The 13,097-nt window shown below is 45.8% G+C and overlaps 1 protein-coding gene across 1 annotated transcript in view; it reads left to right on the forward strand.

Moving 5' to 3' along the window:
* Nucleotides 1-13,097, forward strand: part of ITGAV (integrin subunit alpha V) — a 182,176-nt gene that overhangs the window by 143,448 nt on the left and 25,631 nt on the right. Inside the window, exons 21-22 of the mRNA XM_029605959.1 lie at nt 415-507; nt 12,395-12,474. Of these exons, the coding sequence (XP_029461819.1) occupies nt 415-507; nt 12,395-12,474 (173 nt within the window). The remainder of the gene's footprint in view (nt 1-414; nt 508-12,394; nt 12,475-13,097) is intronic.

Below are 13,097 nucleotides of genomic sequence, written 5' to 3' on the forward strand. Positions count from 1 at the left end.
GAAAGATGGGCAAATTTTAAAATTATTTTAAATGTATGTTTTAACTTAATGACTTTATATCTCCATTATTCTGAGATCTTTGTTTACTTATTAGGACTGTCCTATCACATTGGAGGTAATTTTCAAAAGGATTTATGCGTGGAAATGGGCTTTTGAAAATTGCTATTTTACGCACTTAACTCCTTTGAAATGTCACAGAATTTTCAAAAGGTTTTACGTGCGTAAATGGACTTTTGAAAATGATTATGATATATGCTACATTTATGTATGTAAGTCCTTTGAAAATTCACTCCATTGTGTATGCGCAAGATGGTGGGGACATGAAACTTGACCTTCCTGCTTATGTAATACAGGTTTATGGTGGGTACTGTTGTACAGTGCCTTAAAACCCTCTCTCTCTCTCTTCCGTTGCAGTCTTTATCAAGATTGGCATGCGCATTTAAAACAGAGAATCAAACTCGCCTAGCAGTCTGTGACCTTGGAAATCCTATGAAGGCTGGAACAAAAGTAAATTTGTTTTCTTTGTATGGTCTTGGATGTTTTTGAGGGCAATTTTCAACAGGATTTAGCTGGATAATTAAGCATCTAGTTGGCTAGATCCTCCCCCAGCTGGAAATTGCACCTTGCAGAGTAGGTGGTTAGATTTAGCTATTTTTAAAATAGGCATTCATGGGGTAGGGGGGCTGGGGTGCAATTTGGTCAGCAGAGTAAACTGCATGAGCCCAATATTCAAAAATGCTAAACGCTAAGTGGCAGCCGCTGAATATCCGGCTATGATCAGTGGTTACCACTTAGACGGATAAACCACTTATCCAACTAAGTACATAGCCAGATAAGTCAGGAGCAGGCAATGGGCAAAACAGGACGGTGCTACTTATGCAGATAACTTAGCCCGATAAGTAGAACTATTTGGACTTACCTGGTTACGTTAACTATTAGACAGGTAAAACTTATCCAGCTAACTAGCATTTTTTAAACAGATATTCAGCAGCATAGCGTGCTGCTGAATATCCCATGAAAGTTAGCCAGGTAAGTCTTATCTGGCTAACTTACCTTCCTGGATACGTTTGAATATCAACCTCCACATGCATAATTGAATTTTCAAATATATGTGCTTAGTTTTGCCCTCTTTCTTTCACTCATAGAAATAACAGGGGCAAAATAGATGTGTACTTTTCTACCTGTATAGGTGAATTTTTAAAAAGAAACTAAATGGGTGGTTTCTATGAATTGCTACAGTGTGAAGATCAAAAGAGAAGTGATATTTAGGGAAGCAGAAATGGTATTTACAGAAAGTTCTGATAGTTGTATAGCTGTGTAGCTGATGCTAAGATCTCCTACACTGTTTACTGATATGTATTTTACTAAATGTTTTATCCCTAATTTCACCATTTCCTGAGTATTTTAATAGGGAAACATAGTTAAGAATAAATGAAGCAATTTTCAGACTGCTTACTTTGATATCAAGTCTGCAGGTACTTTTACCTTTGGACATTGCACCAAGGAGCTAATTTTCAGAATCATTTGCATTGGTAAATAGCAATCTAAGCACGTAAATTGTCTTTCTGAAGATTGTGCCCCGATCTGCCAACCCAGCTAAAAGTCCATGCCCCTGTTGGTAAGGGACTATTCCACAATTTTCTGAGCTGACTCATCTCATATATTAGAGTTCTTATCAGGGTAAAGATCCCTTTTGTTTGTCAAGATTTTAGAGGATTTTGTTATATTTTTAAAGGTTCAACACAATGGTTACCCAGGCTTACATTAAAAGATTGTGAGGTCAATATTCAAATCCATTTAGATGGATAACTCAGAAGTTCCTGTTCGTACCCCAGATCAGTCCAGACAACTGGGTTTTGCATCCCTACCAGCAGTTGGAGGCAGAGAACTAAAAGCTTTGCGGCACTGCTACATAACCAAGAGTGCCACCTGCAGTCCCTCGGTATTCCTCTCTCTCCAGCAGATGGTAGAGGTGCAAAGCTGCAGTCAAGAAAAATGAAAGAAAGAAAGGAGAGAAGAAGAGAAGTTAGAAGACGCTCCCGGAGGTGTTAGGTTCCTTCGTGGGCCATCCCTCAGGTTGAGCCAGTTGAGCGGGGGTTTCCCTGTACGTACCCAGATCAGTCCAGACTGCTGGGTTTAGGCAAACGTGGGGTTAGTAATCCCTAATTAGCTTTAGCCTGCAGCAGATCCAGGGTTTTGACAGCCAGGGGTCCTGGTTCCCTCTTATCCCCTGAAGGCTCCTTCCCAAAGGTGTTGCCAGCAGCAGGGAAGTATTCCTTTTTGCTTGAATTTCTTTGTTTGCTGTGGCTGCTGTTTCTTTAAAAAAAAAAAAAAAAAAGTGATACATTTTTCTTTCAGCAGCAACCGCTCGGGCTGTTTCTGGTTTGATCATCAGGGCAGGCCCAAGCTGGGGAAGGGAGCAGTGTAGCTCCTCTGTTTGTGGCTTCAGGCTGCTCGAGGTGCCGGAGCCTGTTCCATGTTCCTCTTCTCTCCCGCTCGCTGCGATCATGCGGCTTCTATTCCTCTGTAGCAGGCCCAGCCGCAGTGGAGACAAGATAGCTCTGACAGCGATTTCCCAATGCAGGAAAGCTTTGGGCTGCTCGGGGAGCCGGAGGCTGCATTGGGTAGCGTTTCCCTCCTCTCCTGTGAGTCGTGATCACACAGCTTCTGATCCTCTGCAGCAGGCCCGGCCATGTAGAGGCAAGGTGTCACCAACAGCAGTTTCCCAGTGCAGGAAAGCTTGTCGGGCCAACGGCCTGGCTCGGGGACAGATGAATGCAGCAGCGCTATGTCGCAATTTTTTTCTGGAGAGGAGGAGCCCTCCGGAGGGAGCAAGGCTGGTAGGAGAGCCACAGGTTCCCAAGGCCCTGTCAGGATCAATACTGGGATCCTAAACAGCCCGTCAGCTCAGAAGGTGATGGACTCTTGGGAGCCTAGGGATTCCTCTCTCCCGTGGTCTCCGGCAATCCCGTTGGGGGAGGGAAGAGATGCAAGCTCTGGGCCTGACTGGGGAGAGGATGAAGTGGAGTTTTCCTCAGAATTTGTCTTGCTTATGTATAAGGCCTTTTTAACCAGAAAAAGCACTGGCTCTAAAAGAGCATTTCTGTCAGCCATCTCATCCTGTTGCAAAGAGCCAAGGAGTTGCTTGGCCAGGGGGTCAAGGGACCTCCTTTGCCAGCTGGACCTGGACCATCCTGAGGGACCTGGTGGCTCGGATGATTTGGAACTGGATGACCCAGAAAATGATCTTGGGGTTGGTCCAGGGGTGGATCAGGATGACCCAGCAGATCTCACGGTGGATGTCTGTCAGGACGGGAATAAGAACGTGGCTGATCCAGAAGAGTCCCAATAATGGAAGAAGATGACCCGCGGATGATTTGTCTGTTCCATAAAGAGGAGCTGAGGCCTCTTATTTCCCATGTTTGGAAAGAACTGGGTATTAAGGTGGTCCAAAAGGAGTCGGACAATGAAGGGGTGGATCCAGTGTTGGTTGGACTCCGGGGCCCACCGAAAGTCTTTCTTCTCCCTAAAAGGATCAAGAAGCTGGTGAACCAGGAATGGGACTTCCCGGAGGGTAGCGCCAAGGTGGACAGAGCTGTAGCAAAGTTGTATGCCCTCACGGAGGATATCCTGCAGCTGCTGGTATTGCTGAAGGTGGATGCTTTGGTCTCAGCGGTCACTAACAAGATGACTATTCTGGTTGCAGGTTTGGCAGCGTTAAAGGATGTTGAGGGACCGTAAGCTAGAAATTCATCGAGAGAGGATGTTTGAAGTCTCGGCACTGAGCCTGCGAGCGGTGATCTGTGGAAGTCTGATACAGAGGGCCTATTTGTGCTGGGTCCAGAAGACTCAGGAGAAGTCTTCAGCAGATGCTGGTGTTAATAGCCAAGCAACTCAGGTAGAGGCTGGGACTTCATATGAAGCTGACATGCTTTATGACTTGATCTGGACTTCGGCCAGGTATATGGTCGCGGCAGTCTCTGTGCGACGTCTGCTATGGTTGCATAATTAGTCAACTGTGGTCCAAGTCTCAGCTCTGTAATTTTCCCTTTAAAGGAAGAAAAATTGTTCAGGAAGGACCTGAAACAATTGAAGGTTTTGGGGAAGTCTAAAGGGAATAAGCTGCTGGAGGATAAGATGACAGTCAGGTAATCTTTTCTGCCTTGCTCTAGGTATCGGGGTGCGGCAGTTTTTGTCCCAATAAAGGCTCTGCATTGTCTTTGGGACAGAACCAGGGATCTGGTAGGCAGCAGTCCTTTTGAGGTACCCAAAAACATCCCTGACAGGGCTCCGGCCAGGAGCTGGTGGCGGTAAGGCTTCACAATGAAGCCAGGCTGGTCCACTCTCTCGAAATGGCAGTGGAAGATCGTCTATCACGATTTTACGAAGATTGAACCAGGATTACCTTGGACCAATGGGTCCTAGAGGTTATAAGAGATGGCTACGCTTTAGAATTTTTTCACCCCATCACGGAAGCTTTCGTGGTGACTCATTGCAGTGTGAGAGGCAAGCAAGCGCCAATTCAGGACACGTTGTGTTGCCTTCGGTTGCTGGCCTGATAGGTACCAGTGGCAGCCAGGGAACACGGTCGCGGGAGGTACTTGATTTACTGTGTCTTTTGTCCCATCCTCCACCTGTAAAAGGTGAAATGTGATACTGCAAGTTCCCCGTTTTTCCATATGGAAACATTGCAGACGGTGATATAAGCAGTTCGTCATGTGGAGTTCTTCGGACCTCGCTGGACTTGACGGAAGCCTATCTGCACATATCCATTTGGGAAGAACATTAAAGTTTCTTCATGTTATAGTTCTGAAGTAACTTTTCCAGTTTCGGGCCCTCCTGTTCGGTTTGGCGTTCACAAAGGTGATGGTGTTGGTGGCAATGGCTCTTCGAAAGGAGGGGATCCAAGTTCATACTTTCTGGACAACTAGTTTATCCGAGCAAAATCGGAGGAGGTATGCCGGCAGTCTGTGCGCATGGTGATGGATATGTTGTGGTCCTTGAGCTGGGTAGTGAATTTGGTGAAGAGTCACCAGAGCCCTATGCAGATGCTGGAATATTTGGGGGAAAAGTTCAATACTCAGCTCGGCAGAGTGTTTCTCACCTCAGAAAGCATTTGGAAGTTACACTCTCAGGTGGTGTGGATTTTGCGGATGCCAATGCCCAGGGCTTGGGATATCTTCAGGTCTTGGGTTCAATGGCATCTACGTTGAATTTGGTGCCATGGGCTTTTGCCCACGTGCGCCCTCTAAAGGAGGCGTTGCTGTCGAACTGGAATCTGTTGTCAGAGGAGTTTCATTGGCCTTTAACGTTGCAAGGTACTTCCAGATCCAGTCTCTCATGGTGGCTATGTCGGCCCAATTCGGAGAAACATAGAAACATAGAAATGATGGCAGAAAAATATCAATCGGCCCATCCAGTCTGCCCAGCAAGCTCCCACACTTATTTTCCCATACTTATCTGTTTCACTGACCACCAAGTTCAGGTCCCTTGTTGGTAACTGATTCAAATTTCCTGCCACCCTCTGCCATTGATGCAGAGAGTAATGTTAGAGTTGCATCAAATGTGAGCATAAGGCTTAATGGTTAAGGGTAGTAACCACCTCATCAAGCAAGTTACCCCGATACTTGTTTACCCAGACTGCACAGATCGATGCCTTGTTGGATGTTGTCTGAATGTAAATCCTCTTTTCCACATTTCTCCCTGCCATTGAAGCGGAGAGCAACGCTGTATATGCATTCAAAGTGAAGTGTCAGGCTTAATTGGTTTAGGGTAGTAACTGCTGCAATAAGCAAGCTACCCCCATGCTTATTTGTACACCTAGACTGTGTAGTTCAGCCTTGTTGGTTGTTGTCTGAATGCAAATCCTCTTTTCCACATTTCTCCTTGCCGTTGAAGCAGAGAGCAATGTTAGAGTTGCATTAACTGTGTGAAGGCTTATTGAGTAAGGGTAGTAATCACCAGGTAGTAGCCTCTATTCCAGCAAGCCACCCCCATGGCTCTTCTCCTCATTCCCATCCTCTAGCCTTTATGGATCCACAGTATTTATCCCATGCCCCTTTGTATTCCTTCACAGTTTTAGTCTTCACCACTTCCTCCGCAAGGGCATTCCAGGCATCCACCACCCTCTCCGTGAAAAAATACTTCCTGACATTGGTTCTGAGTCTTTCTCCCTGGAGTTTCAAATCATGACCCCTAATTCTACTGATTTTTTTCCAACGGAAAAGGTTTGTTGTTTACCGTGGATCATTAAAACCTTTCAAGTATCTGAAATTCTGTATCATAACACCCCTGCTTCTCCTCTCCTCCAGGGTATACATATTTAGGTTCTTCAATCTCTCCTCATAAGTCATTTTATGAAGACCATCCACCTTTTTGGTTGCCCTTCTCTGGACCGCCTCCATCCTGTCTCTGTCCCTTTGGAGATACAGTCTCCAGAACTGAACACAGTACTCCAGGTGAGGCCTCACCAAGGCCCTGTACAAGGGGATCATCACTTCCTTTCTCTTACTAGATATTCCTCTCTCTGTGCAGCCCAGCATTCTTCTGACTTTAGCTATTGCCTTGTCACATTGTTTTGCCAACTTCAGATCGTTAGACACTATCACCCCAAGGGATGGGCCTGGAGGTTCTGGACAGGGTTATAGAGATCACGTATGCCAACCTCAAGGATTGGGGGGTGATCTGTCAAGAACGGATGGCACAAGGGCTGTGGTTGCCAGCAGAAGTATCCTGGTCTAGCAATCACTTGGAAATGAGAGCAGTATGCAGGGCATTGGTGGAATTCCTTCCACAAGTCCAAGGTCAAATGGTCAGAGTATTTTCGGACAATGCGACAATGGTGGCTTATATCATCAGCAAGGGGGAACAAAGAGTTGCATGATTGCCTGAGGAGCCCAGGACCTTTTTGCCTGGGCAGAGCAACATTTGCAGGGGATAGCCACTTCATATGTTGTGGGAGTGGTCAATGTGCAATTGGACTATCTCAGTAGGCAAAAGTTGGACCCAGAAGAATGGGAGCTGTCAAAGGAGGCCTTCAGCCTTATCCAGTCTCTTTGGGGCAATCCCCATCTGGATCTGATGGTGTCAAGAAGCAATGCCAAGGCAGCAAGTTTCTTCAGCCGCAGACAATAGGTTGCAGCCGAGGGCATAGAGACTTGGTTTCTTGCATGGCTGACAAGGATCCTGCTGTACGTGTTCCCCCCACGACTATTAATAGTTCGAGTGTTTAGGTGGATCGAGAGGCATCGTGGCCAGGTGATATTGGTGGTGCCGTAGAGACTGCGACATCCATAGTTCACTGATCTGATTCTGCACGCAATTGACAGGTCCCTGAGATTGGCTCATTTGCAAGGGCTGTTAAGGCAAGGTCCTATTTTCTTGGATTGGGCGGATCACTTTTTTCTCGTGACTTTTGAGAGCCGACGCTTGCGACAAAAGGGATACCCTGAGCCTGTGATTTTCAAGGACTTAGTTTACAATTCCTTGCAGGTTCAGAGAGCAGCCTTGGGGTATCTCAGAGGTATACTCCAGGGAAAAGATTGTTGGCCTCACATCTGGATATTGTGAGGTTTTTGTTACAGTTTTGGCTGCAGTGCAACCGCCTCACCACCAGGGGTCCCTCTAGTGCTGGCTTTCCGGACAGGCCCAGTCCATCTTATCTGTCCACTCTGTGCTCTGGGTGTGTCCTTATAACCCTGCCTGACAGTTGCCTCGGTGCTTCGGCATCGAGCTCACCTGGGCTCCCTGCTCTAGCCTTGCGCGGCCTTCGGGCCTTTCCTTGCCTTGCCCTGCGCGGCCTTCGGGCCTTTCCTTGCCTTGCCTTGCCTTGCGCGGCCTTCGGGCCTCCTTCCTCGCTGTTCTCACCTGGCCTACGGGCCTTCTGACCTGCCTGCTCTGCTTACGGTGTGTGGCCTACGGGCCTTCTGTGTATGTGTGGCCTATGGGCCTTCTGACCTGCTTGCCCTGACTACGGTGTGTGGCCTACGGGCCTTCTGTGTATGTGTGGCCTACGGGCCTTCTGACCTGCCTGCTCTACTTATGGTGTGTGGCCTACAGGCCTTCTGTGTGTGTGTGGCCTACGGGCCTTCTGACCTGCCCTGCTCTGCTTATGGTGTGTGGCCTACGGGCCTTCTGTCTGTGTGTGTGGAGCCTACGGGCCTTCTGACCTGCCTTGCCCCGCTTATGGTGTGTGGCCTACGGGCCTTCTGTGTGTGTGTGGCCTACGGGCCTTCTGACCTGCCCTGCTCTGCTTATGGTGTGTGGCCTACAGGCCTTCTGTCTGTGTGTGTGGAGCCTACGGGCCTTCTGACCTGCCTTGCCCCGCTTATGGTGTGTGGCCTACGGGCCTTCTGTGTGTGTGTGTGTGGCCTACGGGCCTTCTGACCTGCCTTGCCCCGCTTATGGTGTGTGGCCTACGGGCCTTCTGTGTGTGTGTGGCCTACGGGCCTTCTGACCTGCCTTGCCCTGCTTACTGTGCCCTGACCCAGCCTGAACTTAGACTCTGCTCATTGCCGCCTGCCCTGACCCAGCCTGAACTTAGACTCTGCTCATTGCCGCCTGCCCTGACCCAGCCTGAACTTAGACTCTGCTCATTGCCGCTTGCTCTGACCCAGCCTGAACTAGACACTGCTTATTGCTGCCTGCCTTGACCCAGCCTGGAACCAGACACTGTTTCTAGCTTCCTGTCTCTCTCCACCTGGAGCCACCCTGCTGGGTGGTGTTCACGCCTCCTGACCGGAGCCCAAGCATAACAATTTTTGAAGGGAGTCGAGCATCTGCGGCCACCGGTGCAAAGATTGGATCTGGTGTGGAGTTTAAACTTGGTCTCGTGGGTGCTTTGTGGACCTCTGTTTTGAGCCATTGAGGAAGTTGTTGTTAAAGGACCTCATGCTGAAGGTGGTATTTTTGATGGTGATTTGTTCATTCAGAATGATCTCGGAGCTGCAGGCTTTGTCTTGTAGGAAACCATTTCTGAAGATTTCAGATGCGGTGGGTGTCTTTGTGCATAGTACCCTCGTTTTTATCTAAGGTGGTATCTTCGTTTCACCTGAATCAGACTGTGGAGTTCCTGCCTTGCTGAAATGGTCTGCTGAGTTGCTGGAGGCAAAGCTCACAAACCGTTTTCGGCGATCGGATCATTTTTTTATATTGTTTGGAGGTGCCAGAAATGGATGCAAGGCCTCCAAGGGCACGATAGTGCATTGGCTGAAGGAAGCTATTGTTTCAGCCTACCTTTGTAAGAGGAGAAGAATTCCAGAGGGGTTGCATGTGCACTAGAGCAACCTCTGGTGAAAGTTTGAGAGGGGGGTCTTTTGCGGGCCCTCCCAGTATAGGGTACATCACACTTGTCTGGACTGATCTGGGGAATGAATAGGAAAGGTAAATTGATTCTTACCTACTATATTATAGTAACTTTTTAATATTCCGCTTTTTGCACTTCAAAGCGGATTACATTCATGTACTGTAGGTATTTCCCTATCCCCAGAGGGCTTACAATCTAAGGGAGTTATTTTCCAAGCCGCGTTATGGGGGAGGAGTTTGGGGCAGGATTTCTGGCCAAAAAGGCTGGCTTTGTGTTAAGCTGTGCAATATTCAGGGGGTGGGGAGAGAGAGAGCACCTAGCTATAAGGCCCTCATAGTAGTTAGGTATTTATACCTCTATATGAGGCCCAACTAGTAACTCGAGATGAGGTTTAGGTAGGGGGTTAGGGGCCACTTTGACATTCAAAGTGAGATGTACGAACAGAACAGATTATTCTTGTGAAGATTTGATGACCTTCGATTTGAACAATATTCATGTCCCTCTTCCTATCGCATGCGATAGTTTAATGAATCCTGGCCTAACTTTGTACCTGAGGCAATGGAAGGTAAAGTGACTTGCCCAAGGTCACAAGGAGTGGCAGTGGGACTTGAACCCTGGTCTCCTGGTTCATAGCTTGCTGCTCTAACTACTAGGCTAATTTTCATTCCTGAAATACCACAGATCAGTCCAGAGACCTGGCCCCTTAATGTTCTCAAGACTGTTACGGCAAGTCCATGTTCTGGCATGCTTACTGGGAAGAACTGTCAGAATGTATATATACAGAACCTAAAGAAGTTTGCCAGGTTGTGAATAGCCCCTTGGGTTGATTTGTGGTTTGTCCGTTTGGGGGGCTCCAATCTTTGGGTTTGGTGTTCGCTCTCATTTAGGAGGTTGTTGAGGAGTTGGTAATCTAGAGTTGGCTTGGGTACAGGTCAATACTGAGGGACTGCAGGTGACACTCTCGGTTATGTGGCAGTGCCCTAAAGGTTTTAGTCTTCTGTCTCCATCTGCTGGTAGGGATGCAAAACCCACTTGTCTAGACTGATCTGTAGTACTTGAAGAACAAAAATTAGCAGGTAAGAATCAATTTTCCTTTATGCATCTAAATGGCAAGTTATCCACTTAAATGTTAGTTTTGAATATTGACCTTTGTACATTTAGCAGTTATTGCACACATAATAAAAATGTGTTCAGGTGCTTTATAAAAATAAGGAACAAAAATGAATAAGCATATTTATTTAGTACACTTATAGCCCGAGTTGTACAATAAATATATGCAGATATCCAGTTTTTTATCCCAGTTATATTCACTTGTTCTAACTCTGTATTGCTAATGCAGAATTGTCTGAAGGTGCTAAAACTCTGAGCTGCTCAACAATAAACTTGCATTAAATGTAGCCAAAACTGAGATTATAATATTAAGCAGAGCTCCATCTGATGATATTCCAACTAATACACCAACATCTGCTCAGATGTGGAATCTTGATGTGATATTTGAATGGGATCTGTCAATGCATACTCATGTAAAGGCAGTAGTAACAATGTCATTGTTTAAACTACATATGTTGCATATGTTATAGCCCTACTTGAACCATCAGCTTTATCAATAGGCCTTGATTATTGTAATTCAGTATAATGGATTCCCAGCAACTGCTCTTAGACCTTTGCAGGAGGTTAAAAAAATATAGCAGCATGGGTTTTAATGGGTAAAAGCTTGAGAGATCATATTTGCACTTTGCAAAGATCACAACCTCACTATTCACCTCATTAATGAAATTAAACAGCCCAAACCTTACAGCTTTGGTGAGTCACAGAACATTTGTGTGTTTCACTAAGCATGAGGTCAGCTAACTTGTCTTTAAGAAATGAAACAAAAGTTTTTCCCTTGCTCACACTTACTGGTTTTCATGGGTATCATTTATTTATATCATGCCTTTTCAAATATATTGAATAAAAACAGTTTAAATACACAATTTCAAGTAGTGGTGCAGCATAGAGAATACTGTTATAGTTGAGGATCAGCTGTAGGGAGAGGCATTATGTACAGCTGTGATAGGTAGGGATTCTCAAGGCAATATGGTGCAGTAAATACTAAATTGCTAGAGAATAGTGCAGTATGGTGAGGTCTAGTAAGTTAGTAAATGTATAGACTGGGTATGCAACTTTCTGCTAGGCATTGGGAGAGAAATACGGGCAGATGTAGTCTCATTTGAAGTGGGGTATTGGCTACATTTGGTCTACTTGGGACAAATTCAGACAACAATAAGGAATAACATATTCTGGTGATTGTGGTATTGAGTGCGGGTGGGGGTGTTCCTTAGTCAGGGGCTGTCATTACCGCTGTAGACCAAGTGCAGTATTTCAGAAGTTTCATGATAGCCATATCTAAAGCTAGTCTGATGTTGGGTGGTAGAGAGAGTTCCATAGGGTGGAAACAGAGCCTGAGAAGGTTTTATTTGTGGTGGAAGTGAAGCACATTTCCTTAGGGAGCCGGTATGACTAGGCTTGTGCTATTGAGGATAGAAGGTGTGAGACTGCTGACGTGGGATGGTACTTAGCCTTTGAGTGCCATGGACCGGGATTTTCAACTTGACAAGATAGAACAGTGGGAGCCAGGTTAAGTCTTTTAGGCAAATGTACTCATATTTACCATCATTATCATCACTGCGAGGCAATTAATAGAAAACAAATGTCAGCTAGGGGGAATGAAAACTGTCTCTGCCCAGCTGAAGTTAATATATACAAAGAATGTGGAATTAATTTGGGATTCAGCTTCAGCCTGAATCATTTTGTCTTAACAATTCATGGACTGTGAACAGTAGTTCTGTGAGAGAAAGGTGTAAAGTGTTCCTTATTTTTGGAGGTGTTATTTAAAAAAGGAAGAGGCGCGTTTCAATTTCCTCGAGCCATCTGTTTTATTTTGATATTGCATGGCTGATAGCTCTGGCCCTGTGCTTCAGCATCAGCAGAGAACTCTGCTAGCTTCAGTATACAGTCTTCTACTTCTAGGGCTCCTCTGCTGTAAGTTTGCTAATCTGTTCCATTTAATCTTTCCTTCTACCCCCTCCCACCCCACACTTCCTTTTTAAGCTTTTAGCAGGTCTTCGTTTCAGTGTTCATCAGCTGTCCGAAATGGAAAACTCCGTGAAGTTTGATTTACAGATCCGCAGGTACAAATGAGCTTGGAACTAATATCCCCCTCTGACGGTTAAGCAAACCCTTCACGATTTGTAGACTTTAGCACATTTGAATATTTCCTGAAACAAAAATTCCAATACCTTGAAATAATGCAAGAGTCATATTATATTGGCACCAAAAATATTGGGGTTGATTTTCCAAAGGAGTTTACCCAGTTTCCGCATGTAAACTGCCTTTGGAAAATCAATCAGGGGGCAGAGTGTGTAAAACATACATACAGACTTTTTACGTGCACTTGCAAGAGGCATCACGGGCAGGGTGGAGACAGAAGAATGGTAGAAGTGGGGAAAGTTGTATAAACGTGCACTGTTTATAGCATTTATATAGACCTCTATGCTTTTCGGGGCAGCCTGGCACTACAGTATAGTAGAACAATATTGTTTCCCACGTTTAAATAAAGATTCCAAAGCCATAACTTTGTTGTGCCTTTATTCATTATCCCTTAATGACACTGATAGCAGTGGGCCAGAGTTGTCGTTACAAAAGTCTTCCCACCAAAAAAATCAGCCATGTAGAAATTTGTAATGCTAGTTGTTCTTTATTGCAGGTGAGTGTCTCTGATATTAAAGGGGTCCATCCCTAGATGCCAGAAAAA

This window comes from Rhinatrema bivittatum, chromosome 6 (assembly GCF_901001135.1).
Source record: "Rhinatrema bivittatum chromosome 6, aRhiBiv1.1, whole genome shotgun sequence".
Taxonomy (NCBI): Eukaryota; Metazoa; Chordata; class Amphibia; order Gymnophiona; family Rhinatrematidae; genus Rhinatrema; species Rhinatrema bivittatum.